Source organism: Buteo buteo, chromosome 1 (genome assembly GCF_964188355.1).
Source record: "Buteo buteo chromosome 1, bButBut1.hap1.1, whole genome shotgun sequence".
NCBI lineage: Eukaryota > Metazoa > Chordata > Aves > Accipitriformes > Accipitridae > Buteo > Buteo buteo.
The window spans coordinates 79,489,245-79,515,891 of record NC_134171.1 but is presented as its reverse complement, the minus strand read 5'-3'; the positions used below and the strand labels follow the sequence as shown (position 1 = coordinate 79,515,891).

Below are 26,647 nucleotides of genomic sequence, written 5' to 3'. Positions count from 1 at the left end.
CTTCATCCCATTAAAAAATATCTGACCACCCCAGGCACAGGCAGCTAGCGCATGGATTCAGCAGCAAAACACAAATCAGTAAATTAATTTGTGTTAAGCTGACTGGCTTAATTCTTCAGATAATGGGCAGGCATCCACCTGGTAAGAAGCTGGAGATTGGTGGCACTTCTACTGACAAATAACAGCAAAAGCATGTTGGGGTGGGAACAACCACCAGAACTTTCAGAAGTCCTTTCATGTCCTCTTGGTTGCTCACTGAAGACCGCTGACAGTCTATTTCCAAAGAAGTTCCTTGCTGTGGCTGATGCCCTGCCCATCATACAGATCCAGTTTTCTTTTTGCTAGCAGCAGTACTATAACTTCACAGGAGGACTAAAGAAATGTTAATACCTCAGGGGAAGAAAAAAAGTCAACAGAGGGCTTTCAATTATTTTCACGACTTGCCTGTTGCAGCTAATTTTTGCAAGGTTTTTTTTTTTTGGACCTGATGGTCCCCCACTAGATATAACCCTGTTCCTGAATAACTGTGTAAAAGGAACAAAGGCTTTTGTGTGGCCACACAGGGACTCAAGCTCCGCAGCCTGTGCCTGGAGGAGCCATGCGTGCTCCTGACCCTCCAAAGCAGAGGCAAAGCTGTCACTTGCAGAAATCTAGGTCTCCTGTACCCCTGTCCATCTATATGCTTCTCTCCTCAGTATTTCCTCATTTATTCTCTCCCGATTCCCTCTCTGCTGTCCCACCTCTCTCCTGCTCCCCAGCTGTACAATTTGCTGAAGCTGCAAGGGAACCACTTTGTCACAGTTTTGCTGTATATTCTGCTACCCTGAGAAACAGGGGGGAATATCCCAAGGACTGAATGCTTTCATCTCTTTTGTCATGGCCAGGGGTGGGCTGATGACAGCCAAGCTCTGGTGAGACTCTGTCACGTCGCTGTTTGTCCCAAGAGTCCCTCCTCCATACAGCTAGAGCCTTCTGCTCCATTTCGTGCAGAAGGAAGTCTGGACTTACTGTACTGATTTATACAACTAGAAAAAGACATTCATAAAATGGATACCCCAAGAGAATTCTGAAAAAAATTGGTTTACTCTATTTTATTGTGTAGAATGAAATAACTCATTACTGTACAATCAAGTACAGGATTTTATTCTCCAGCATGTGGCAAGCATTACATTAGAGAGCAAAATCTGGCTCTGCTGTCAAACGTGACAGAAACAAGTATTTTATTCCCATTGAATAAAATTCCCGTTCTGATCACATCCATTTGTGTGTCAATAATGTTAACCCTAACACTGTCCAGGATGACAGACCTAAAATGTAAAATTATCTGAAAAGTATCATGTTTTTAAACAGATTCTTTCATATGGAAAGAAAAAGAGTGCACAAAGCACTTGAATTGCACAGAACAAAGACAAAAAAAAAAAAAAACAAAACCACTTCTCTATAGTGATTGGTATGCAGGTTGTGGATGCAAACGTTTTGCCTCACACTTTGAAAAATTGCAATGCCAACACTCTAGTTTTCCAAGACTAGGATTCTTAGATAACTCACTAAACTTTCAACTTCTAAGAAAAAAAGGAGCAGAAGACACAATCAGTAACTCATGAAGTTTAGCATTCCCTCTGGATGAAATTCAGCCCCTAGCAGAGAGCTGGCAGGGTGTCTTTAAGAACCACGGAAGCCATTCTGCTGCTTCAAGTCCTACACAAGTCCTTGTTCCAGTCCTTTGCAAGGATTCAGTTGCATTTCGTGGACACTGCTGTGATGACAGAATCTTAGGAAACACCATTTGAACGGGCTATGGCTAAACTGGTTCTTCCTTTCAAAAGCTCTACATAGCAAGTCTACCAGGCACAATTCTTGGGAGAAAGGGCAAAATTATGCCGTATGAAATCCATCCAGGCTTACTTCCAGCTGTTCTCACCTGCTGCCTGAGAACTTCAAGTTGGGTTCTCATTTCCTCAAGGCTGTTCCTGTCATCCTTCTCTGAAGGAGTCCCAAGAACAGGTGAGTGCTGCTTTTTCAACACATCCAGAAGGGCCTACAATGTCAAACAGCAAAATTACTAAACAGAGATTCAATACATATTAAAAAAAAAAAAAATCCTTTTAAATGATTAGAATGTTTGCTCTCTAAATAAACAGATTAGAGTAAGTCACGGACTTGTGGGGTTTTTTTCCTTCATTTGCAGTTGCTTCAATTATAAACACTGGATATAAACCCCAAGAATAACGTATGTGCCTGACTAGGTCCAAATTTTCAAAGTGCTCACACTACATCCATGAATTTGAGACAGTGTCATTTAGGGGACTGTGCTTTTACTTATAACTATAACCAACATTTACCTATGTAAATCACAGCTGCAAATCTCATTCATAAACACCATTTCCCTGTGCAAGTCAGAATTTGGGAAAACAAAGACAGGTGTCTAAACTCAGCTGAGCCCAAAAACAAGCAAACAAAAAACCAAAGAACATAACAGCAATATTCAAAGATTGCCTAAAAATGTGACTGCAGTAAAGTCTGACTGAAACATTTTTTGCACCGAGTACAAATTTCTGTGACTGGACTGAAGTAAACCCTCCAGTTGAGAGGAAGTTATGTAGTCTCTACAGCTTGTCACTAGAGGGAGTTATGAATACACACACACTACACTGGTAACGCTCTTACCCTATTTTTCAGCCAAATTCTGCCATAGTTCGTTGCAGATTTTGGTTATTTTTAACAGCATTACACAGCTCTCCCTCGGACTGGAATAATTTTTAAATCATTCTTACCCCTCTCTGTCTATAACCACACACTACACTTTGTTTTTTTTTTTTTTGCTCTAGCACAAAATACTCACCATTCAGTACTTTTCAATATCTCTCACCTAAAATATGGACTCAGCTAAGTTCATCCATTTTAGAAAGTTCAATTCCTGCTAATGATCCCCAGCTCTGCCTTGCTGACCACACTCCATTCATGTCATAAGGGAAGAAGGGAAGATAATCTGGAGGGGGAAGAGGCAGAGGGGGAAGTGGCCAAGAAGGAGAACTGGTACATAAAGTAACCCAAGGATTAGTATTAATTATCAAAAGGCCAATTAAAAAAAAAAAAAAAAAGCAAAGCACTTCCCATTAAGAGCACAGAAGAGAAAAGGGAGGCTTTTTATCTGATGATCTACTGACCCTAAGAATCACACAGAAGAGAAATTGGTATAATAGTGGTAAGATTGTATGCCATGTCAATACATAAATAAAGTTGAACATAAACATGGGATGATGAAGATACAGATAGCTTACTGATTAATCCTCCTTTTGCCCCTTTGAGCTGCTGCTAATCCCTTTTAGGTTATGACATTGCAGTGCTCTGCACAAATAGTAAAACAAGTACTAAAACCAAGTTTCACATTGGTGTTTAGATTGGGCAGGAATTACCAGCAGCAGCAAGAGTCAGTGAAGTTTGACAACATCTTGGTACCTCTGATACGTTCCCTGGCTGACTGCAACCCAGCTTTCCCAGGCATATAGTTTGTTAAGCATACCGCTGGGGACAGTGACGAGTGAAGCATGCTTTTCTTCTTCCCCCTGCCTACATGGAATACATCTCAATCTTGCTGACAACCACAGAATCATGAGACTCATTTGGGTGACAGGGGACCTCTGGTGGTCCAAGCCCCTGCTCAGAGCTGGGCCAAAGAGGTCAGGTTGCTCAGGGCCTGTCAACTGAGTACCGGGCACCTCCAATGATGGCAATTTCATGGTCTCTCCAGGCAACCTCTTCTAATATTTGACCACCCTCGAAAGAAAGTGCTTCAGATGCCCTAATTCAATGATCACTGAATGTCCTGCTTCCTTCACAACATACTGTTTTCCCAGCCATCTGCTGCACCCAATTTTTATATTAAAACTCCTTTACTAGGATGTATCTTATTGTTTGTGGCCATCCTGACATTACCAAATGGTAACGCACCTTTACAATTGAAGTATGTATATTCATAAGCTGTTGATGGTTCTCCTAATTCTTGAACAAATGTGACTATACTGACTACTTTCCTTGCAGCTCACTTTGTAGAAACATATCATGATATAGACTTATTAGGTATTTGGGCAATTCTTCAGGGTTTTTTTGTTTATCTGGGGTTTTTTTTTTGAGGAGGTTCTACATCTCAGAATTACAGAAGAAAAAAAATAGAAAAATCCAGAAAATTCGATCTCCAAAATGTTAACAGTAGAGAAAAAAAAGTGAAGATTTTTTTTAAACCACATTTGGAATCAATACTGTGAGACCTTGTTTTATCATTTCAAATAAAATAAGAAACTGCAGCATGAATAACGCTGAATTGGTTTAGGGTCATACTTTGAGGAGATATTGTAAAAGACATTCTGAGAAGTGCTAGGTATGGGGAGAAAAGGTAAAATTTTGCTATTGATCTAATAGCAACATTACAAATTATTGAGAACTATGTCATTATAGGAGATTTGGATTCCCAAGTATAAAACAGAGACTAAACACTACTGAAGCTAATACTCACAGATATAACAAATATTTTTCTTTCAAAATTCCCATCACTCTGAACAGATAAAAGGTGGGGGCTGTTTTAGAGTCATTTATGGAAGAAATGAAGATATTACTGTTCCACTGGCTTTAAAAAACAGCAGTGAATAAAACTGTCACAAGACACTTGAAATTAAAAGTAAATAAGCTATTTTAAATATGTAACTAAGATTTGTAATTTCAAATTAACAAATCTGAGAAATGACAAAGAACTTCTAGGCACCGTTTATAATTGGTCCTGCATGCAATTTTTTCAGATCATTTGGCTATTCCTACTTCATTAAAAGTCAAAGTACAAAAAAGCCCAACCAAACAAACCACTCCCCTACTCCCCAGAAAATCATATCTCAAGGAAGCTGAAAAAAATTGTAGAGGAAAATGCTCAAGGGACCGCTAGATGAAAAATTTCAAGAAGAAAAATTAAAATGCCTTTAGGGATTGGAGAAAGGATTTAATCCCAACAAAAGCTATCACTTTTGGTAGCTTTAGATTAAAATGCAGGGTAAGAGAGACAGTCACACTGAGCTGTATGTTGCAAAAGAAATTTAACTATAAAATATATACATATAATTTTTTTTTCACTGTAAAAATGAGTACAAGGAAGGCATTACACAGGAAAGCAAGACTAAATACAGTATTTCCAATAACGAGGATAACGTAGAGCGCTGTGGCAGTGGCAGGATGGCTAACAGCAAGGAAGATGTACCAATGAGAAAGAACTCACAGCTCACTGAGTTAAACTGAGCTTAACTTAATGTTGTGTTAAATAAAATTCATTCAGAAGTACTGAGAACTGAAACCTGAAATTGCAAGACAAGCAGCACAGAGGTTTTCTGAATTTTTCAACATCAAAAATGGAACTGTATGAAAAATAAGTACCTTGGCTTCCAAAGCCACAAAAAGGATAACCGGTCCATGCACCTAGAAACCTCTTAATTTAACCTCAAGAGTGTGTTAGGCTTGGGTGGAAATTTTGAAGAGGATTGCCTTATAGACATGAGAAATGGGATGAAGTAAAGCACTCTTTAACCTGATGTCTTTCATAAAAACCCCAGATTTTCTTATCAGGGAAATACATTAGATCTTATTAGTCTATGTTTAAATAACAGTTGAGATAGTGCTGCAGCAAAGTTATGAAATGGGTAAAAAATTTGGCTTGTACTCAAACTATATGGTGAACAAGGAAACAGCCACAGGAAAGCCAATAATCTTGGGATATAGCATTGCAAACTATTATGGCATTGCAACATCACTTTCATGCTGCAGACATCAAAGGATCAGATCAGACTCTATACTTTGGGTACTCTGGATGACTGGATCAAAGTTGGATGAAGCCAAAAGTAAAAAGGTTAATGTACTTAGAAACAAGTAGTAATATCTCCCATAGACTGAGAACTAAGCAGTTTAAAATGACTGAGATGAAAAAACATGCATATTAGCAGGCATAGCTGCATTTTAAAAGACCAAAAGAGCTGGGTCAGCTTAGCTAAACTGTCCTCTCATGAAAATACAATTGCTCTCTGTAGCTATAGGGAAAGAGCAAGAGCCCCTGAGAGCAATCGTATTTTCACTAGAGGACAGTTCTGCTTCACCGAGAGGACAGATCTGCTTTACACACTACTACCAGAAGAAAAAATGAATATCGTCTGGCCAGAATAAATTCAGCCCAGTTGAAACATATGAGAGCATCTAATGAAAGAAGGGTTACAGTTCCAGAACAGCCTTCCAACAGAAGCACAGCAGAAGGAGCTTAAGTATGTTTAAGGAAAAAGTTGTTTTATTTCAGAGAATTTGTAAGAACTTCAAGTCACTGAACCTGCAATAGCAGGGGACTAGACTTAAAAGGGCACAGAGGGTCCCTTCCAGTCTTATGTGTATTCATGACACGAGATTTGAAGGATGCAAATACACAGAAAATCAGTAAATTACTTGTGGAAAATGCTTCATTTAAGAATGGTCTATTTACCCATCTGCCTTAGTTCCAGCCACATTGTTAAGATAAGACAGCAAAATAAAATATTTAAATAAGTTGTTTTACAAACAAGACCTTGAATGGAAGTTACACTGAGGCTTTGAGCAAGCCCTGTCAATGCATTTCAAAAAGAGCTAGAGATCATATGTTCTGTCAGATTTTTTAATATGGCAACATTACTTTTTTGCCTTGACTTTTGCACATCGTGGCCCTTTAGCTTGTGTATCACTTAAAGCTACACAGCAATGGTTACTGCAGTGCATTTCCTCAGGAAGTGTTTGTGGTTCACCATGAAATACAAAATTGTTAGAAAACACCCACTGCTTTATGTGATCTTTTGATTAAACAAAGTTACGTTTATTACTTTCCCTCAGTTAAAAAAAATAAATACCGTTTAGCTATTTTATGGCAATTTCCTCAATGAGACATATATACACACAATACTTACATGTATAAATATATATCTGTATGTATATAAAAAGTAAGACAGGAGCATGTCTTGTGAAGAGAAGCTATTATTCTGAAACACAGAATATATGTAAACCAACAGTTTTAAACTGTCTGAATTTTTTTTAATCACAATGTTTCACTGTATGCATATGAAAGCATCTTTGTGTCATTTCCCTTCTGTTTGGAGGGAGAATGTAGAAAGAGCTTAGATATGACACGCAGACAGGTTTCACAGGAGAAGCCAAAGGTTCTCTTAACTTTCCTCTTTACAATGCAACCCTACTGCCTGCCAAGAACAGCATGCACAGGTATTAGCTAAAGTAAGTTCCTGCTTGTTTCCCCAGCTTCCAAATGGTGATCATGCGTTTGCTACCACGGGTTCTTCACCCAGGACTGAAAAGATGGGCAGCTGATAGTGTCACTGCTTGACAACACAGACCCTAGAATTAAAGGAAGAGGTCCTGGTCAGTGGCTCACTCTTGTTCATACCTTATTGAGACGACTTATTTCACACTCATAGTGTTCTTTCTTTCTGATCATGGAGGCGTTCTTCTGCTTCAGGAGCTTGTTCTCTTCTTTCATTTCATGGAGAGCTTCACTAAGGACCTTTGTTTCTTTCTGGGATGCAAAAATACAGAGAGATGCTGCTGAAATGCAGATGGAACCATTTTTCAAAAACAATCTTCAGAATATCTGCTGTCTGGCAGATGTGCTGCATTTTTATTGTCCCAAACACAGCTGGGAAGGGAGGCAACAGGAAGGCGGATGGTTAGTAAAACCCAGATATGATAAAGTCTATTGAAATTGTTTTGACCACTCACCATATGATGAGACAGAGACAACATACCAGACTAAATCCCTGCTCTCTACAGTCTGCAGTTGCACAAAGACATGATAAAGCTGGAAGGCCAAGCAGATCAGTACTGTACAGATGATTATCCCAAACTGCATTATTCTTATGTACTCACAGTGTAAGGCCAGGGCTAAACGCTGATGGAATCCCAGCTGTTCCCAGTGTCATACAACATTAAAGACAAAACCAGATCTCAGTATCACATAGTCTGAGGGCTTTTTCCACTACACGAGAGACTGAAGCAGGTCTCAGCCTGCTCAAGAATTTACCATGCTACCAACCAAGGCTTAAAAATCCACTTTCTTTGACGCCATCACAGTTGGTTTTGACTTGAGCTTGACCCTTCCTAGTGCATGTGCCTACACTGTTGCCACCCAAGCAAACTAACAGGAAGATGTCTCTACTTGCAACAGGATTGACACACTAGTCTTTCAAGATGATATTATAAGAATTACTAGGACAGATCTGCCAAACTAAGTTTGATTCTCTTCTATCGCTTTCAGCATGACTATTTTCAATTTACAGTGAAGGAACTAAGATCTGAATCAGACCCTGAAGCAAATGGCATTGTGTAAGCTTCTCTTGCTGGGTAATGTTCTCCTCACTAGCCTGCTTTTGCCAGACTTAGACCAAAGCTGTTTAGACATATGAAACGGAATGGCCTGTTCCACAAAAGTATTTCAAATATTCTTCTGCAGCTGCTTTATATGATTAAAAAGAATGAGATCCAACAATCACATGCACAGGACACCGCATGAATGCTTTTTCTTCTGTGCAGCAGGCATACCTCTGTGCAGCCAGCTACCAGGCATTTACAGTTCGGGCTCATGAGAAGTGCATCACCGTGTGCTAGCTGAGCCAGTGAAAAACACCCTTGAGAAACTGTTGCTTACACATGAGGTAGCTTTATTTTCCTTTGTTCTAAGTTAGTTGGAACATTTCACTTTCTCCAAAAACTGGGCAAGATTAGTAAGGTATCTCTGCATTGAGTATAGGAACTCACCCAGGAGGCACCTCAAGCTAGCATGTGCATGTATGTTTTAAGATATTAAAGAAAAACAAACCACTAAAATCCATACAGGCTTTTAGCTATGCCCTTCTCTTCACCTTTGCCATCCTTTTTTCCTAGCTCCTAGCACATATCCTCCTTCTTGGAGGCTGACACCTCCAGGAACATGGCTGTCTATAACTAAAGATTTCCAGTTTGTTCAGGTTTTTGAACCATCTCAGTTCTTACCTCTTATTGCTTCATATTCGACACTGAATCTTAGGTGTTATGGCACCTAGACTTTCCAGTGACTAGGTTGGTCTTTGATTCTTGTCTGTGGGTACATAGTCATGCCCAGAGAGAACAAAACAAAAAATTTAAATCTACAGAACAGTCAGTTTTCCTCTGTGGGCCATGGAGGACATGGGGACAGATAAAGTTCACAACTTTATCATTCTGTGAGAGCCATACCTCCAGGTGCATTTGAAAAAAAAAAAAAAAAAAAAAAAAAAGACAGCTCTGTAAAACAGCAGCAGCATATAATCTGTCTCAGGGTTGTTAGGTGCTGCTGGTTTTCCTAAATGGCTCAGCAGAGCACCCAGAGAACTGCCACTGTGAGTAAACAAATTTAAAAGGTACTTTCAGGCTGCTGGACTAGATAAGCAAGTAGAAAACAAACATCTTATTACTTTGCTCTGGCAATTGCCCTGTATAGCCCATCCCAGCTCCGTGGCTACAGGGGGGTAAGTAAAACATTTAAAAAAGAAAGGGTTGTTACCTTTGAAGAAAAGAAAAAAAATATATACAGACACACACACACATATATATATATATATGTATAAAGAAATGCAGGTATGAAGAATGTTAGTTGCTATAGAAAAAAAAACCCTGAACATAAAGCTCTAAAAATCTAATCTTGGTAGATCTGTCAGCCTGGGCCTCTTCCGCATCTGCTGAACTTTAAAGCAACAAGCCTGCTCACGTGCTTTCAAGCTGAACATACCTTTATGCATTTTTCTGAATCATGCCCTGGCACTGCTTTTTCTTCATCCTGCCCTGTGCTCAGCATAGGATAATTTGAGTTGGCACAGCTGCTGACATGGGTGTTACAATCCTTGTTGCTCATTCAAAAATCTGTACTTTTAGCAGCTACTTCTGCAAAGGTTTAGACGTCCTGCATCCCTGCATGACGTCCAAAAAGTAAAGAACTTCAGAGTGAATAGAAGCACTTACTGTCTGAGTATATAATTTGTAAAGAAATTGCTGATCTAAGGCTAAAGTTCCATGCAGGTTAACCTGTCTCCTAAGAGATTTTTGGATTATTTTGTCATTTAGTCCATTATTCATGTATGTAGTAAAAAAATTGGGAGAGTGCTCATCCTTACCTTTCCAAAAAGGTAGCTAGGGCTATTTTTCACAGCTATCATATATTAAAGGGCAGGCAGTAAAAACCATAGTAACATGAACAGAAAGATGGATTGTCTCGCATTAAATCTACACTCGGAGCAAATATAGGCAGTGATTCAGCAAGTAGATAGCAACATAGTTGGCTTCAAAACATGTGAATGGTCCTATTGGTTGGAAATCAAGCACGTGCTTAGCTAAGACCATACCGTAATTGATAGGCAAGTAAGATGAATGTTCTGCTTATGAAGATAAAAGCTAAGGTCTTTGCATTTCTTTTCCTGCAGCAGCTAACTTACATCTTATCTGAGCCTAGAAGTGATGCGATTGCCACTTGTTTTCAGGTTTGTTTCAGGTTATGAAGTGAATAGCGAAGCCCAACTTTAGCCATCAGGGCACCAGCCAGAAACTCTTACAAGAGGTTATGAAGTGTGTGATACCACAAAGCAGAATAAGAATAGGAAGCACCACAGAGTGGTGCTTGTAAAACAGGGCACAAAGTTTTGAGTATACGTTCGGCATATATATGCCAATCACTCAGGTTGGTGGTTTTACTGTTGTAGTAATTCAGCTTAGGGGTCTAACTTTAGATGCGAATGCTACACAAAAGCCAGTCCCAAAGGAGTCCTAAGAGAGGTGCCCAACCACTCTCAGAGTGAGGTGAATGCCACTGTAGAGCAGCTGATCAGCCCAGGCACTTTCAGCCCTAACAACTGCACCAACACCATTGCTAATATTTACAGGGAGCTGAGATAGATAACACATGTATAAAACCATATATTGTCAATACCAAAATGCGGGTGCCTGGAGCTGAATTCATTCCTTCAGGTATTTCTTGCTAAGTGCTTTGTGCAATGTCTGCAATGATATTCCTACTCCATTTGAAATACTCTAGCATTTTCATTCACAAAGAAATTCACCCTGAACTGAACAGTGAGGGAGGAAATCTCTGCAGTATTTGTATCAATCTGCTCTTTACTCCCCCACACACACTAATGTTGTGCCCTCTGCCAATTTCTATTGAAATGGCTTGCTCTCTATACATAGTTCTCTCATTAGACAGAAGATCAGCCAGTGCTGTGGATACAACATTGAAAACCACTCAACACAACAATCTCAACTACAGCTGTGTGACAACCCACGCCCTGCCACTCATGAGAAAAGAAAGAGGAAAGGCAAGATAGCATTCAACACTGAGCACAGAGTAACAGAGTGCATCCTCCTACCATTTCCTGCAACGGCCTTTCTCTGCCCAGGGCTCCGAACCTCTCAGCTTCTGGACGCTGTCGATGTCTCTCTTCCTCCAGCTCACTGATTTTCCTCTCCGACACATCCAGTTTTGCTTTCATTTCTGCCAGCTGAAAAGCAAGTGACATGGTGGCCTGACTGGGGATCCTGAAAGGCACAGCACCTCGAAGGTGCCTTCAAATCCTTTCAGCTCTCAGCAGATCACTGTAAAGGAATGGATCTGGTTGCGTGTAAAGTCCCCAGCCACTGACTTTCCCCTCCCCACTTCCAAGCTCTACTGCTCTGTCTGCAGTAGACACTCTTCATGACCCTGGGCAAATTCTCTGTTGGTGTTAACCCAGTCGGGGTCTTGCACTGTTTTGCTGCCAAAGGACAGCTAATATGCTTTTTTTTTTTTTCCCTTTTGCAACTCGGACTCCCTCTGCAGTGGTGCACATCCAAATGATCTAGCCAGAGGCATAAAACGGTCCCATATTAAATGAGGAAGAGCCATTTAAATTCCTCTTCTCTTTGGGGAAAGAAAAAAAAAAATAAAACAAAGAAATGATCCAGATCTCAGAAAAGCTTGCTGGAAAATATTAGAGAAAAAAATTTCCTGATAAGCACATGAGGTCACTCTGCAAACTTCCTTTTCATAGAAGGAAACAGGAGATGAGAAGTGTCAGTCAATGAACCAACTTGGTTTTGGGAATAATTGTAAGCAGCCACCTTCACTAGGCAGCTGATTATAACGTCTGCGGCAAAGATGCCACACAGCCACAAGCAAGGAATGAAAGCTATGCCAATGGGATCTTAAAAAAAAAAAAAAAAAAAGACATAAAAAGGATTTATTTACAATTTATTTTTTTAAATGAAGAGATACTGTACAGAGCAGTTTCTTAAAAGCAAGAAAGTATCTCTGCTTAAGGAAGGCAGCATTCACGGAGGACTTAGATAAGAGCTTCCCCATTACAGGGAGCCCCAGCGAGCTTCCAGGTTTCACAAGCCAGCCACAAGAGATGGGACAAGAACCAACATACATGTAATGGTGCAGATCAGTGGCTGGGCACACCAGGCACTGCAGGCTAATTTTCAGTTAAATGTGCTCTGAAGTACAAGCAATTTTTATTACCTTGTGGAGGACATGAAGATCTCTGCTGTCATGTCCACCCTGGTTCCTACTATTTGAGAGATGCCCTGCTTCTCTAGTTATTTTGTCCTACTGAAGATTGCACGCACATTAGCTTCACTTCTATGTGATGAAGCTTTTTTAATTTGTGAACTAAAGACAAAGTAAACATAATGCCTTTCCCCCCTAAGATATTTACTATAGCTATGGCTGGTTGGTATTTAAGCACAGACTTAACTATCAGCAGGTGGCACACATAATCCAATAAAAGTAGTCAACATTGTTACCTGTTTTTCATAAAGCTGTTTCATACTTCTAAATTGATGATCCCATTGTTTGTTCACCTCCAGCAGCTGTAATTATCAGGAAGTCACAGTAAATAACCCTTATTTCAACATTGTCAATAAATAAAAAATAGACTGGCATTCTAACCCTCCAGTAACGAGTGTTCACAACCTCCTCATTATCTGGCCAGTTCATTTCAGGAAAAGCAAGTTAAAGGTTTGGCAAGCTTTACAGCCCATCTGCCAGTGCTTTGGTATTTCAGTTAAAGTACATGAACGTTCAGGAAGTAAAATTCAGGAAACATGCAAATACACAATAAGCTACAGGTGAATAATTTGTGACACCATACAAATCCCAAGCTGCAACTCCTAGATGGCCACGGACTTTCTTGTTACTTTGCTTTAAGTTCCATAAACATATTTCCAATCAGAAGGTCTCTACTTCAAACAAGTAAATTGAAGACTCCTATTGACTGCAATTACTACTGGGTTCAAACCCCACTTAACATTTCTCAGTACCACTAAACCGAGCAAGTGTACACATGCAGGATGGGAAGATCAGCTAACACCATGTATGTAAGTGGTAGGAGTGAAGTCAGTGTGCGTATGTTTTTATTGGAGAAAGCCAAACAGGTCCCTCGGAAGCATTTTGCTTTGCAGGATACAGGGTCACACTTTAGGATGCTCAGCAAAAGAATGGCTTCCAGTTTGCTGCTACCAGTGACCAAGACAACACTGGCTACTACTCATAGTGGTTCCTTGGCCTTTACAGTAGTGATCATTAAGAAAATTTGCCCTTTGTACCATATAAATCTCTGCTCTTCTACATTCATAGCCGCGTTACAGTAAGTCATCATTTGTTCTAAGGAACAGTTTTTCAAATATAACTCTGCCTAGCTTGGCAGAGAGAAGAAGGACTATAGGAACTAGTTTAAATATAATTTTAAGTGCTTTCACACTTCGGGCTGTGAAGAAATGCAAAGCTGAAAGTGTCCACATAGAAGTTGTCTTGCACGAGCACGGGATGAGATTCCCACAGAAAAACATAGGCCTTGATGGACTGGCAGGTAAAAGCAACTGCAGCATAAACACAGTGTAAGTAACAGTGATAACACACTCAGTGATTTCCTGCCCCAGGCATATTATTGATACTGCAATGTCTGTCTTAAGGGTTATATCTGTAAAAGTTAAGGGTAAACTTAAGATTACCTCTCGTCTCTGTCTTTCCAGTGAGAGGATCTGTTGTTCCGGAGAATTGGCTGATATATTCTTCTTTTTGGTCAGTAATACATGCCTTGACTGGAGGACAGAAATGTTCAAAAACAAATGCTTTCAGTATCCTCTCTTCAAGTCAAGATTATCATATAAAACTCCCATCCACCCTGCCATGTGCAGGTAAAGAAACTGAAACAGCAACACTTTCTTACATTGCATTTGTATTTCAGTACCTTTGCACCTGCTGACAGAAGATTCTGAAGTGTACATGTGCTTTAACCCTGCTTAGTCTATGTTTTAACTGAAGCGTTGTGCAAATGGACACTGAAATAAACAAAAACATATTTGTACCATCTGAGACACAGAACACAAAAGAGCATTTTAATTATCTTACAGATGGTAATAGAAACAAGTAGTACAAGCCACAAAAGTTGAGCATAAGTTGAAGTGGACATAAGTAATTACCTCCATTTACAAGAAATAGAATAATTAGTAGTATTGCTGCTGTTAAGTGCTTGCAGGCCCAAGGCAATAAACTTCAGCACAATGGGTTCAAAACAAGAAATACAGAAAATGAATAGGCCATTTGGAGAAATTAGGAAATCAGTCTGCAATTGTTCCATTTTTTAAAGTGTGGAGTTTTGCCCATGCAGGACAACAGCAGCTAACCCCTCATTTTTATAATGGGAATGTCATAGATCATAATTTCCAAGAAGTTTCTATGGATTGTCATGAAAATAAACATGTGATCTATTAGAGATATATAGAGAGATATATCAAGAGAACTGTACTGAAAAAAAGATACATACTCATAAAGATAAAACATATTATGTTCAGATAACTGGTCAGGGATTTTTATTTTTTTTTTTCCTCCCTAAATTCTCAACCAATATATGAGAAACCACAATAAAAGTGCAAGCACTTCTGAGGTCTTAAATCTCCTGAAATACATTTATTTTCTTCAGGTACAGAATTTAATGCCAAATACCAATGAAGAAGATCAAAGAATAGTTTTGGTGTGTCTTTTCACAGGCAAAAATCCTGACCATGTATTTGCTCCATGGCCAGTCCTGCTGAGCTCTAATGTGGAGCACTTGACTTCCATGCCAGAAAACACTTAATCCCTCTTCCTGTAGAAGTTCATTGACATGTTTAACTTCAAGTATCTGAAGCAATCACCTGACAGTCAATGGTAAATTAAAATTACCAGATCCTTAGGGATCTAGAAAAGGTTATCTTTCCAAGAATGCTGTATCCAAAAATATTTCTAACATTTTCTTCTACTCTTGAACAGCATAAATAATTCAGATAAATATCCTGGAAAACAAAACTGAGCCCATAATTGTCAATCTACAAAGTGACATGCATGATACCTACACCAGCTAAAGCCTGTTCATCAGACAGCACTTCAGAGGACAGCCAAAACAGTCACTTACTTCTAGTGGGTCTGCTGGGGCTTCCATGTCACTCACACCTGCCCACACGCATCCAAGACGGCCTTGAGCATTGGTTTCACTACGGGTCTTTGGAAGAAGAGGAGCAATGAAACAGGTATTTTATGTTGGCTACAGGAGCAGGAGAATTGCATTAAGACCCAGAAGATACGCAAGTGCTGCCTGTGGAGGCAGCTGAGGTTCAGAAATAAGTGGTGGAATTTTGATTTTAACCTTTTCCTCCTTCCTGGCCGGGGCTTCCCAGAAGGGTTGAAGCACACTGCATATGACTAATATGCCCGGCAAGGCAGCACTTTGCTTAGTGTGCATGTAAATCGCAATCGACTGGCCAGTTCACCCCAAGAGAGGAAGTTGCATGTGTAAGGGAAGGAAGGGTACGTTTTTTCAGTAAATAAGAGGACAGGGTTTTCTATACCTGCTTCCAGTTGTAAAAAAGGACTTATGCAAGTATGACAAGGATTAAGTGACACTAAGACAGTGTGAACTATCATCACAGAAAAACTAGTGAGTTATGCTTACAAAGGATTAATACTGAAGTCTTTTAACAGCTACAGGGAGGAGCACACCCATACAAACTCCAAGATGTTTAGGGGAAAACCGTAACTGGAAAATTGATTTACTTTCCCTGAAGAAAAGCTGCACAAAGATGACAAATGATAGGTGTTGTAATATGGACATCGTATTTGCAGTTCTAGTACTTACCTTACCTAAGCATGGATCTAGCTTCAAGCTACTCAAGTCTTCACTTGACTACTCAATGTACCCAACACTTCAAACTTGTGTCTTAGTTTCCCATTTGGAAAAGAGGTTAGCCTTACCAAGTTAAATTCACAGGAAAGTTTAACAAAGAAAAGGCTTCCACAGACTTCACATACAAAGTAAGGATGAAATAGAAAAGTGCAAAGTATTGTCATCTTCAGTCTTGGAATTCTGAATAATGATGGATTTCAGAAGGAAGCATGAAAGAAAAACAATTTTCCTTATTGAGGAAAGATCCCTGGGTCTAAGGCTTTTTCAGTGGGAGCAGAGGTTGCTTATTTCCTTTTCAAGGAATGGAATGAAAGTTAGCCTGTGAAATTTTACATAAAATAATATAAATCTGTGTGAGTTCTTTCAATTTCCAAAAAGAATTTAGACAAAGTAAGGTAATCCTGTGAATTGCTGGAATTTAACAGCCACATTCCAGATCTCTGGTTCATAATGTGTGACTAAGCAACTCCTCTTCTGCAATATACAAAACTCAGTTTGGAAGAAAGCTACTGTTTTATAATATTGCATATGAAATATATACTCCCTACCTGATGTTTTATGAAGGGGTAGGAAAACTCATGGGGTATAAAGAGAGAAATTAAAAAACAAATGTTATTTTAATAAAGACATTTTAGATTCTACGTAGGTGTCATCCTACACATAAAAAAAAAAAAAAAAAAAAAAAAGATTCACCTGTACCTATACCAAAACTAGCCTTTGACCATATCCCTCCCAGGTACAGCACTGGTTTAAAGAAGGAAGAACTACTGGCTGATAACACAACAGCAATTTTCACAATTGCATTTCTTGACATTTCTGTAGTGACCAATATATTGCAAGATATACGAGCCAGTAACTGTCAGGCAATAAAACAAAGTAAACCTCTGTACCACCAAAGCAAGGTGAGTGAAACAGGAAGGCCATCCTCCGGGAAACAGACATGCAAGAAGGTCAGCTTCTAAAATGAATAAACATACTGTGCTACCTGAAAGAACATAGTAATAGTTAAACTGTAAAATCCCCATAGTGGAGAAGGAAGAGCAAGCACCACATATTTTAAAAATGAGATCAAGTATTACAATATTATTAAAAGTTTATGTCAAATCAAAGTTTACACCTAATGACTTCAAAGCTCTTTGCAGAAGCAGGCAATAATCCTATTATAAACATAGTGAAACAGACCAACTGAATGCTAAAGGTCATCCAGATGTTAGTGTCAGATCAGAGAATGATGATGTGTCCTTTCACCCACGGTCTGTCCATCTGTCTGTCACCGCTGCATCTGCAGCATCCATTAACAGGCTGTCACCGCATAATTTTGTGTTCTGACTGTACTAAAGTTAGGGAACATGAAAAGTCAAGAGTCAGCTGCTGAAGGAGAAGGTACTGTAACTAAACACAAATGACATGAACAGCAATTAGTTATCGTCTTCTCACAACGTCCCGCTACCTTGCGCTGGCCTGCTACAATCCTATAGATTATAAACTCACGGAAACAGAGTCTGTCTTTATAAAGTACCAACACTGAGCATCTGATTCATAAAAATACAATCAGAAAACTTCCATGTTGCACATTTGCTCCCAAGGGCAATGATTCTCAAGCACAGACACCTTCCCTTATCCAGGCTCCCATGCTCAGCAGTCCCTTCTCCGTTCCAGCAGCAGCTAAGCTTTGGGAGAAAGCTTAGGTTGAACAGCTGCATTTTATGGTCTGGCCTGCTAAGGTAAACCAGCCCCAGTTTCTGATTTCCTCACAACAGCGCGGTGCGATGTGCTACATGAGTTGCTGAGCAGTCCCTGCAGCAGGGACAGAAAAGCAAACACAGGGCACAGCCCTACTTGTGAATCACAGCTTCTACTTGAAAGGTATCAGTGCTCAAATTACTTTGAAGAGAGGATGAGGCTAAGACCCTGGAGTGCACACAGTTATTACTGTTATTTAGTTCAAAACAGTTTCCTGGAAAGCTGAGTAGTTTCCTGGAAAGCTAGGTGGACTTTAGGACAGCAAGTCCTTTGTTGTGATATCTTAACGACTGTATTAACAACTACCAAAAGTGAATGATTCTTTCTTGGACTGGAGGATTCGAAGGTGCCATTTATAGGGATTTTAACTAGTTGCAACACTGTTCCTTTCCGCTTTCTCCACGTGCCCCCCATGATGCTGTGAGAGTTGGGGAGACCTTGGGGGAAAGGTGAAGCTCCTGGAAGAGTACAGGCTAGAACAGCAACAGCATCTCCATGTCTCCCCAACCCCTTCCATGACAAAATGACCTGCATTTGTTCATTTTCACTCTGTGAGCCTACCACAGTGACTGAGCAGCAACAGCCGTTGTCCTTTCCCACACTAGGGCTGTACATGAGTGTTTTGAGTCAAGTTTTGCTGTTTGCTGAAATAGCTGTTGTTTGCCTGCACTTCGGCACTGTCAGTGAATGCAGTTTATACTGGCCTCATTTATTGGGCAAATCTTTCACATAACATTAACATCTTGTTTGAAAGACATATTGCTCCCTGCTAACAATCAACAAGCTCCAAGCTAGGTATGCCTGTGTGGAAGCTCTTAGCTTTGTTACTGGCCTTCCACCCTACATATACACGTTAAAAACAATGCCAAATTTTCTTGCTCCATCTTAGCTATTGCTCTTCGCTACAAGAATTTTACACAAAATATGACAGAAGTGACATTAAGTGGTCTTCATTGCCTAGATAAGCAAGCTTAGCATTCATACTGATAACACTGAAGTTCCTTTACACAGTGCCTAAAGTCAATTGCCTTTTAAGAGACTTTATAGGAAATGCATCTGAAGGGCAACAATGTGCTGTTCAAGAACAATGGTGCTGTTCAGCTGTGCGAGCACCTTGGTGGGAGATAGGTTCCTTTTGTTCCCTCCCTCACAAGCGCTTTTCTGTACTGATTGCAACATAAGAACAGTACGGGGTATTGGAAATAGAAGAGAATGTCTGAAATCTATACGAATAGAAGAAATGCCAATGAGTAGGGAACAAAAGCTCAAACTCTTCAGAGGTGGTGGTATTCTTCCAGCAAAAGCTGGGAGGGGTTGAAGCAAAATTCTTGTCTGTCTCTGTGAAAACAGTTAATAGCACTGAAAAGACAGACAAGGAGATGACAACATTTATTTTCTTTGGTTTTGTGGAGATAATGACACTGCGTTTGTTTATCAGTCTAGTGCTACACAATGAAGAACAACTTAGTTGTACAACAGCACTTCGGAAATCTGAGATCTACAAAAATACTTGAAAGACGGACTTTTTTTGACAACTATCTGACTTCAGAGGTCAAAAAAAGAAAAATATTTTTAAGACATTTATACTTGGTTTGAAGCTACTGAATCAAATATGTGGCTTTAAATGGCTTGGAGAATCCTAGTTGAAGACCAGACTGTAAATGCCGTCACAAACCTAAAAAACTGTTTACAGATCCAAGCAAACTTTCAAAAAAGCTGTTAAAATTTTCCCACCTCCAAAACATAACCAGACCAGTTAAAGATTCTGGAGGAAGATTCGTCCTAGTGCTACACAGTCACAGGAAGGTCAGGAAGCTTCACAGAAAGCAAAAATGACAGCTGAAGAGGGTGTCTGCAAAGTGCAAACAGGTCTGCACAAAGCACCAGGAAAGTAAATTTTAGAGGAAAACACAGGCTTAGCAGTGTTGTCCAAAGGCAAGGCACTGCGTGTTTGCTAGGTGTTGCACTGTTTGATAAATGTCTACAGAAAAGCAGAGAAGATACCCGAGAAACCAAGTGTGCCTGTTCTGCACAGTGGGAACAATGTCAGCCGTGTGCTGTGCTGAGAGGACATCCATCGGTGCTAACGAAGGCAAGTGCTCCCCAGGAGCTGCCTGAGCCATTCTTGCAGCCATGGACTAAAATGGCACCTCAGACATGGGCAGTACCCCTGACTACATACATGCTGGACACTGCCATGCAAATTAGTACCATCTCTAACACTACAGTAAAGGGCTTGTGGGGAAAATCTAGTCACTCTCTTGTCACAGACGACTAAAAATCAGATTTTACTGTGGTGAAATCATACCTACTTTAGCCACTAACATGCAAAATCAAGACTTGCTAAATGTGATGTAACAGCAGTGACAAATTGGTCAGCAAGTTTTATAAATCCCAATGTAATGCTTGCATAACCTTAATTTCCCTGATTATTTCAACTCTTCCTCTTTAAATGAACAAGTCAATGTCATGGCATTTACTGGTTACACTAAAACAAACAAACAAACAAACAAACAAAAAAGGAAAATAGACTGCTGGGAATAGTCTGAGTAGAAAAATACAAACTGGGCAACCTCTTACAGCATAACTGCCTCTGACTTCTCCATAAACGCGTGTAAAACCACGTCATAGTCTGCAGTGGACTTTTTATAGCCTCCCTAAAATACACAGACATACAGGCCTTTACCTAGCTGGAGTCCATCACACATTTTAGAGCAAGAGCGTAACTAACTTACATGCTCTTTTCCTCTGTTTCTCATCCCTTACTTCTCCTTCCACTCTCTCTCTCCAGAAAGTCACTTCCTTCACACGTTCCTTCTATCCGTCCTGAACAAAGAAACAAAACGTCATTACTCCTCCTGCTGGGCTGTGACATGGAATTGTAGCATCAACCACCACTGAATATAAATAAACTTTTCTTTATGTTTGAGCACAGTTTGAGTAAACATGGAAAACAAAGGAGAGAAATGGAGCAGGGTCTCCTCTCCAGATGAGCAAGTGAAGTTTGCTAGCTTAAGAAAATGAAGTTAATACAACAAGAATGATCACCCTGTCTTTGGAGAGCTGGTCAGATCTGGCTCCTCCTAGAAGAGCAGTTGATAACTTCTCTTTTGTGTGTATTATAAAAATGCTTCCTTAATGTCCACATGAGCCCTTCTGTTCCTTGGCTTCCACTGCTCTCTCTCTTATTACAGTGACTGATCAAAACATGATTAAACGTATTAAAAAAATACTATAGCAAGCAAACCTGCACCTGCAAGTTTGACTAATAGTCTGAAACCTTCTGTAATGTCTGTGAATCATAATTTAAAAAATTGAAATTCTCTTAATAAGCGTGAATTCTTAGTACAACCTTTACCCAACTTTCTCCCGCTCTTCACACTCCTTTTTTTTCCTCCCCATTCATACTCACGTACTTAGCCTATGAAGCATTATCCTTGGCATTTATGATTTTTGTCCATGCTACAGGCAATGATGACAGAAGAGAATTGGCCATATGTTTTTCAAAACTCCTCAAGCAGTTCCGATTCATTATGACAGATAGATAGTACCTGTTTTAACTTTCATTTTTGTCCACAGCTGCCTTGTATTACTTTGAAGATGGGGTGAAGAGCTAAACATCCTCTTTTATGGCAATCAGTTTGAGCACACTTAGGGAAGAAAGTTTCAGATACTTTTGGAGTGTGGCTGCCAGGAATGCCTAGCAGGCTGCTGGGAGCTCCTGTAGAGAGGCTGCCATGAGAAACAGGAATAAGCCAGTCAGCTACCACGTATGAAAAAAGCTTCCCAGGAAGCAAATGGGACCAGGAAGGATTTGCTGCCCCTCAGAAATTCAGTGAATTAACTCATAAGTGGCACCATACAATCCCATCTGCAAGGGCAAAGTGGGCTGAACTGCTTAGAAGCCTTTTATTAGTTTCTATTCTATTTCTATGATATTCTATAATTTCTATTAGTAGAAGCTTTGAGGTTGGGGGGTTTTTTCCTGTTTAAAAATGAGAATTATTTTAGTTTGTATTCTACGAAGACCTGACCTTTCTGAGTGTAAAAGCCTTTTGGTCATATTTGGGAAGCTTGCAATGGGAGAAAAATCAAAGCCTTGGAGCTGCGGCCAACACTGAATCCTCTCACAAGCATCAGTACCACAAGAAGATAAAACTTCTCATTTTCGCAGTGCTGGATCTTTATTCTGGGAAAGGCTTCTGTTACAGTATTACAAAATAGACACTCACAAATTAAGACAGTGAAAGCCACTCGTCACTTCTGAAAATTTCATCTGTTCAGTAACTGCAGCGAAACCAAGAACCATTAAAATGCTTGATTCAAGTAGAAGTGAATCTTTCCTTGATGATGACAAAATAGTAAAATCATCTTTTTTTTTTTTCTTCTTCCTAGCCAATCAGGTATCTGCTGTGAGGTTTGTTGGGTTTTTTTGTTAGGTTTTTTTTTATTTATTATACTGTGCAGTTGCAGAATTGTAGAAGCTAGATTTACTCAGATTACTTGGGTTAAAATTTGCTGACTTCTGGGGACCCTTTTATTTGCTTACATTTTGCTCAAGCTTTGCTTTTGGCTTTATTCCTGAAGCTGCTATTATGCCAGCAGTACTAGCTACAATATCCATTGCAATCCCTTTTCCCATTCTGGTGCACATGGTGAAATGGTAAAACCTGAGATATTTTAGTTGAAGAATAAAATCAACTCTTAAGCAGAAGAAGAATCTACCTCTTCCTGTCTAAACTTGGTCCACGTGCTTCACCCAGAGAAGTGTGGTAGAAAGGGATTTTCCCTTAAGTATGTATGTCAGGCTCAACCTTTTGTGCTGTTCAGTTCGGTACTCGCTCTGACAGAAAAATATGTGCAGATGCAAATGTGTGCCTTAATATGTGGGAACCAGATAAAATTAGAGCAAGATATGGTTTCAAAGTAAGTAAAACAGCACAGGCTTCTTTATCCACTGTTTTCCACCATCACTAATGAGACTAACCATAAGGGCACGGCTACTCAAATACCTAAGCATTTGCAAACTCAGGCCTGATGATGAAAATCCCAGTTTCATCGAAGAATAGTTGGATGATAATTTGTAAATGTAGCAAACAGGCTATTTTGAGATTTACAACATAGGTGCTGCAAGTACAGATAGCCCTCAAATGAAATTTTTTTCTTTCTTGCTTCACGCCCAAAACAGTTTAGGTGCTTGAAAGTTTATTGGGGTTTTTTTCCCAATTGATCCCATAAAATACATTATCTCTGTCAACTTTACTTCATGTTGACGCACTGCGAATTATTTTAGTTGCTATTCTTCCCTTCCCATTTGATACTTTTATCCGCCCTCACCTGTCCCAGAAAACATCCTTCTGGTGTGTAAAATCTTGATGAAGCCCTAAACATACTGAAAACACTCTGCATGAGTACTTTTTAGTAATATTTGTATTTTGATGTGTAATATTTAGTCTAGCTTATTCCAGCTGAACGTAATCAGCTGTATACTTAAATTTGAAAAAGGAAGCTGCTTTTTTTGTGGTAAGAAATATGTTTCTTCAATTTCTTATATTAAAATAGCAAATTGCTTGATCCTCTTGGCCTTCAGTTTTCGCCTTTGTAGAAGACTGAACAAGGAACCCTTTCCTTCCTGAGGCACCTTTTGAGGACAGGCATTTTCATAGACTATGGCCTCTGCAGGACTGTAGTTTGCAATCCTTCTCGTTCACATACACTCCTGCTCCACATGGCAGCAATAAGTGATGTTATAGAAGACAGGGGGAATAGATAAGTAGATGTGAATTAGAAATTACCAATTGTTCTAATCAGTAAAAGATTTCATCGTATGTTTCCCTTTTTTGGTCAATGTCTCTAGCAAAAGTAAACACATGTTATTAAACTGAGACGAGCTAAAATCAGTGTAAAATAATGATGCCACACTAATGTCTCACCTCTCATTTCAGCTTAACACTTAAAAAAACCCAGACAGTTTGCTGACCTCGACAAACTACATATAGGGACACAGGCACTCAAGTCCCTTATATTAGACAAATGAACCATATCTGGGTGTCAGGGACCCAAGTACACCAGCAGGCTCTAATTGCTGTGACCTGCCTGTAAGGATGTTTCTCTGTAATCTCCTCCCTCCCTTCCCTCTCCTAGAGTGGGAAACATAGCATCATGACAAGCTGCAATTAAAGTACTACAGATGAAGGAATCATAGGCTGAAGGGTGTGCTGAGAATTAGTTTATTCTGCAGACCTACGTTTTCTCTCTCTCAAATATTTGCCTTTAAAACCCCAATAATATTACGTACTTTCATGGAAAAAAATCCTGGTGAGACAGGGAATTTGTTTACAGACATTTCGAGATAACAGACTCAAAAGCAATTTAAGCTCAGAAGGAAATGCCATTTTGCAGCATGCAATTCATACTCTTCACTCCAGGAAAAAAAAAGTTACATAATAAAAATTACTTGCTGGTTCTGCCAAATATCTTCCTGATGAATGACCAACGCTATAGGGAAGAGTACACTTTTCTTACATTATTAACTTTTTCCTAATTCCTAAATATACAATTTTCCCCTCATTTTAAGTCTAAATCAGCATTTTGTTTCACAAACTAACATTTTCTGGGTTTTTTAAAAAATACTATTTTATAACCTTTGTTATTGAAAGCAAAGTAGGTTTGTTAAAAATATTACCTCCTTTTCCAAAACACACAATCCAATACATGTACTCCTAGCATCTTATACTGAGGCTGTTGGAGCTTATCATCACAACTGTCAAGCTGTCACTCACTTGAAGTCCAAGTCAATAACCAGCCAAGTGAAAAACTGTTTGACTTAAAAGTATAAATAAAAAATAGCCAGTATATTTCTAGTTAAACCTTCCTGCTTTAACCTATGAAAACCACACACACACATCTTTCACAGGCAAACAAATGCTATAAATGCAAAAAGCATAAAAGCACTACGGATGAAACACTGCCACAGTATTCTGTGTGAAGTGCTGAAGCACACCACAGTAACAGTTGAGGTGAGCACATCCTTTCTTTTTCCTCCCTGCACCCACAAATCCTTTCTTACATCTCCTTCTGTTGGAGGGAAGCTAACATGGGGGGACCAGGTGTTTCCACAGACCATTTTTGGCTTGCTGTTCTGCCCTTTACTTTCATAGCTCAATGATACCTGATTCTGCAGACTTCTGTTTCACTGTGTTCATTCCTCCCCTGGGGCTGGGAATCCCCATTCCTCCTTGTGGCTTCTCTCTCACTGTTTCTAATCCCACCAGTCTGACCCTGGGACATCTCCTTAGGCTCAGCTCAGCTCCATGCTCTGAGGTCATGAGTCATTTTGATGATGGCGGTTTACATGTGAAAGGAACTATGTGTAATTTCGGGTTTCGTAGAAGAGTCATCTCTCCTTTACCTCCACATCAATTTCCTGCATCACGCCTTGGGGCACAGCCTTCAGAGGCTTCCTTCCCCCCACCCCCTGCCCCATAGCAGTCACACAGGCAGGTAAGTGTGTCATCCCTTGCAGGTGGATGGCATTCATGGCTTAATCACTCCTCTCCTCCACACCTCTCACTCCTCCCTTTCCCAGTTTGCAGAAAACAGAAATTTCCTTTTGTCCTCCTACCGCACGATAAAAAGCAGCTTGCTATTCCAGGGGAGAGGAGGGAAACCAAGAGGGAAACCTAGAACAAGTTTCTTTCATGCTTGTTAACTGCTGCTTCACTGCAAGCAAAGGTGACCATCTTAGCAGGTGGCTTACAATTTTCTGTTTGTTGTACCACAGAGTGTGGATTTGAATCATCATTTTTCTTCTTCTTTCTTCCTACTTATCTAAAAGCCTTTCTGACACTCCCAAAGATCTTTGTCCCCCACACCTCTGCTCAGCCTCAGTTAAATCAGAACTACCAAATGCAACAACCTAAAGAAATGTCACTGCTCTTGGGCTATACAGTTTTGTGGATCTATGTTATCCAAAAGGCATAGCTGGCTGCAGAGGGTGGCACTTTGGATAATCGGTGGGTTTAGCTGACCTTTTAAAGCACTATAAAACATATCTTCTCACTCAGTCTTCCTCATCACAGAAAGTAGCCATATCAGAAAAAAAAACAAAAAAAAGTGTAGCAAGTTCATTGCATCATTTCAGAAATCAAAAAGTTTCATGCATAATCAAGTCACCCAGGGAACATCCCCTGAAAGTTCTTTCCTGGCAGATAAACATTGCAAAAGCAGACTGCATTTACCTTAAGGGAACATGAAGTTCTCTGAGGGTTCGGACTCTCTTGGGCAATAGGTTTAGGGTCCTCGCATGACTGATAAGTGTTATTCTTCTCTATCAGGTTCCTTATTTCAACATCAAGCTCTTTACTTTCACACCTGCTTAGAAAGAAATAGCAACATTAAACTTTACACCAAAACTTGAAGCGCAGAGAAGGTAAATTTGTCAGCTGTCTTCTGAATGTTGACAGCACAAATAGCAGAGCTAGTCCTGCACCGAGCTCCTGCTACCTTCCTTCCTGGTATACAATCAGAGAGCAATAGAGCTGTGTCACAGAGGCAATCTCTAAGTACTTTGTGGCCAAAATTCATTTAAAATACTTAAGCAAGCAGTCTTTATGCATTTTACTTCCTTGTGTCTACAAAAT

At 39.8% G+C, this 26,647-nt stretch overlaps 1 protein-coding gene across 1 annotated transcript in view; it reads right to left on the bottom strand.

Moving 5' to 3' along the window:
- The window catches only part of TNIP3 (TNFAIP3 interacting protein 3), a 67,307-nt gene that overhangs the window by 15,518 nt on the left and 25,142 nt on the right, over positions 1-26,647 (bottom strand). The window contains exons 3-9 of the mRNA XM_075040236.1: positions 26,246-26,378; positions 15,495-15,581; positions 14,053-14,142; positions 12,847-12,912; positions 11,430-11,561; positions 7,448-7,576; positions 1,922-2,038 (exon numbers count right to left, since the gene is read on the bottom strand). Of these exons, the coding sequence (XP_074896337.1) occupies positions 1,922-2,038; positions 7,448-7,576; positions 11,430-11,561; positions 12,847-12,912; positions 14,053-14,142; positions 15,495-15,581; positions 26,246-26,378 (754 nt within the window). The remainder of the gene's footprint in view (positions 1-1,921; positions 2,039-7,447; positions 7,577-11,429; positions 11,562-12,846; positions 12,913-14,052; positions 14,143-15,494; positions 15,582-26,245; positions 26,379-26,647) is intronic.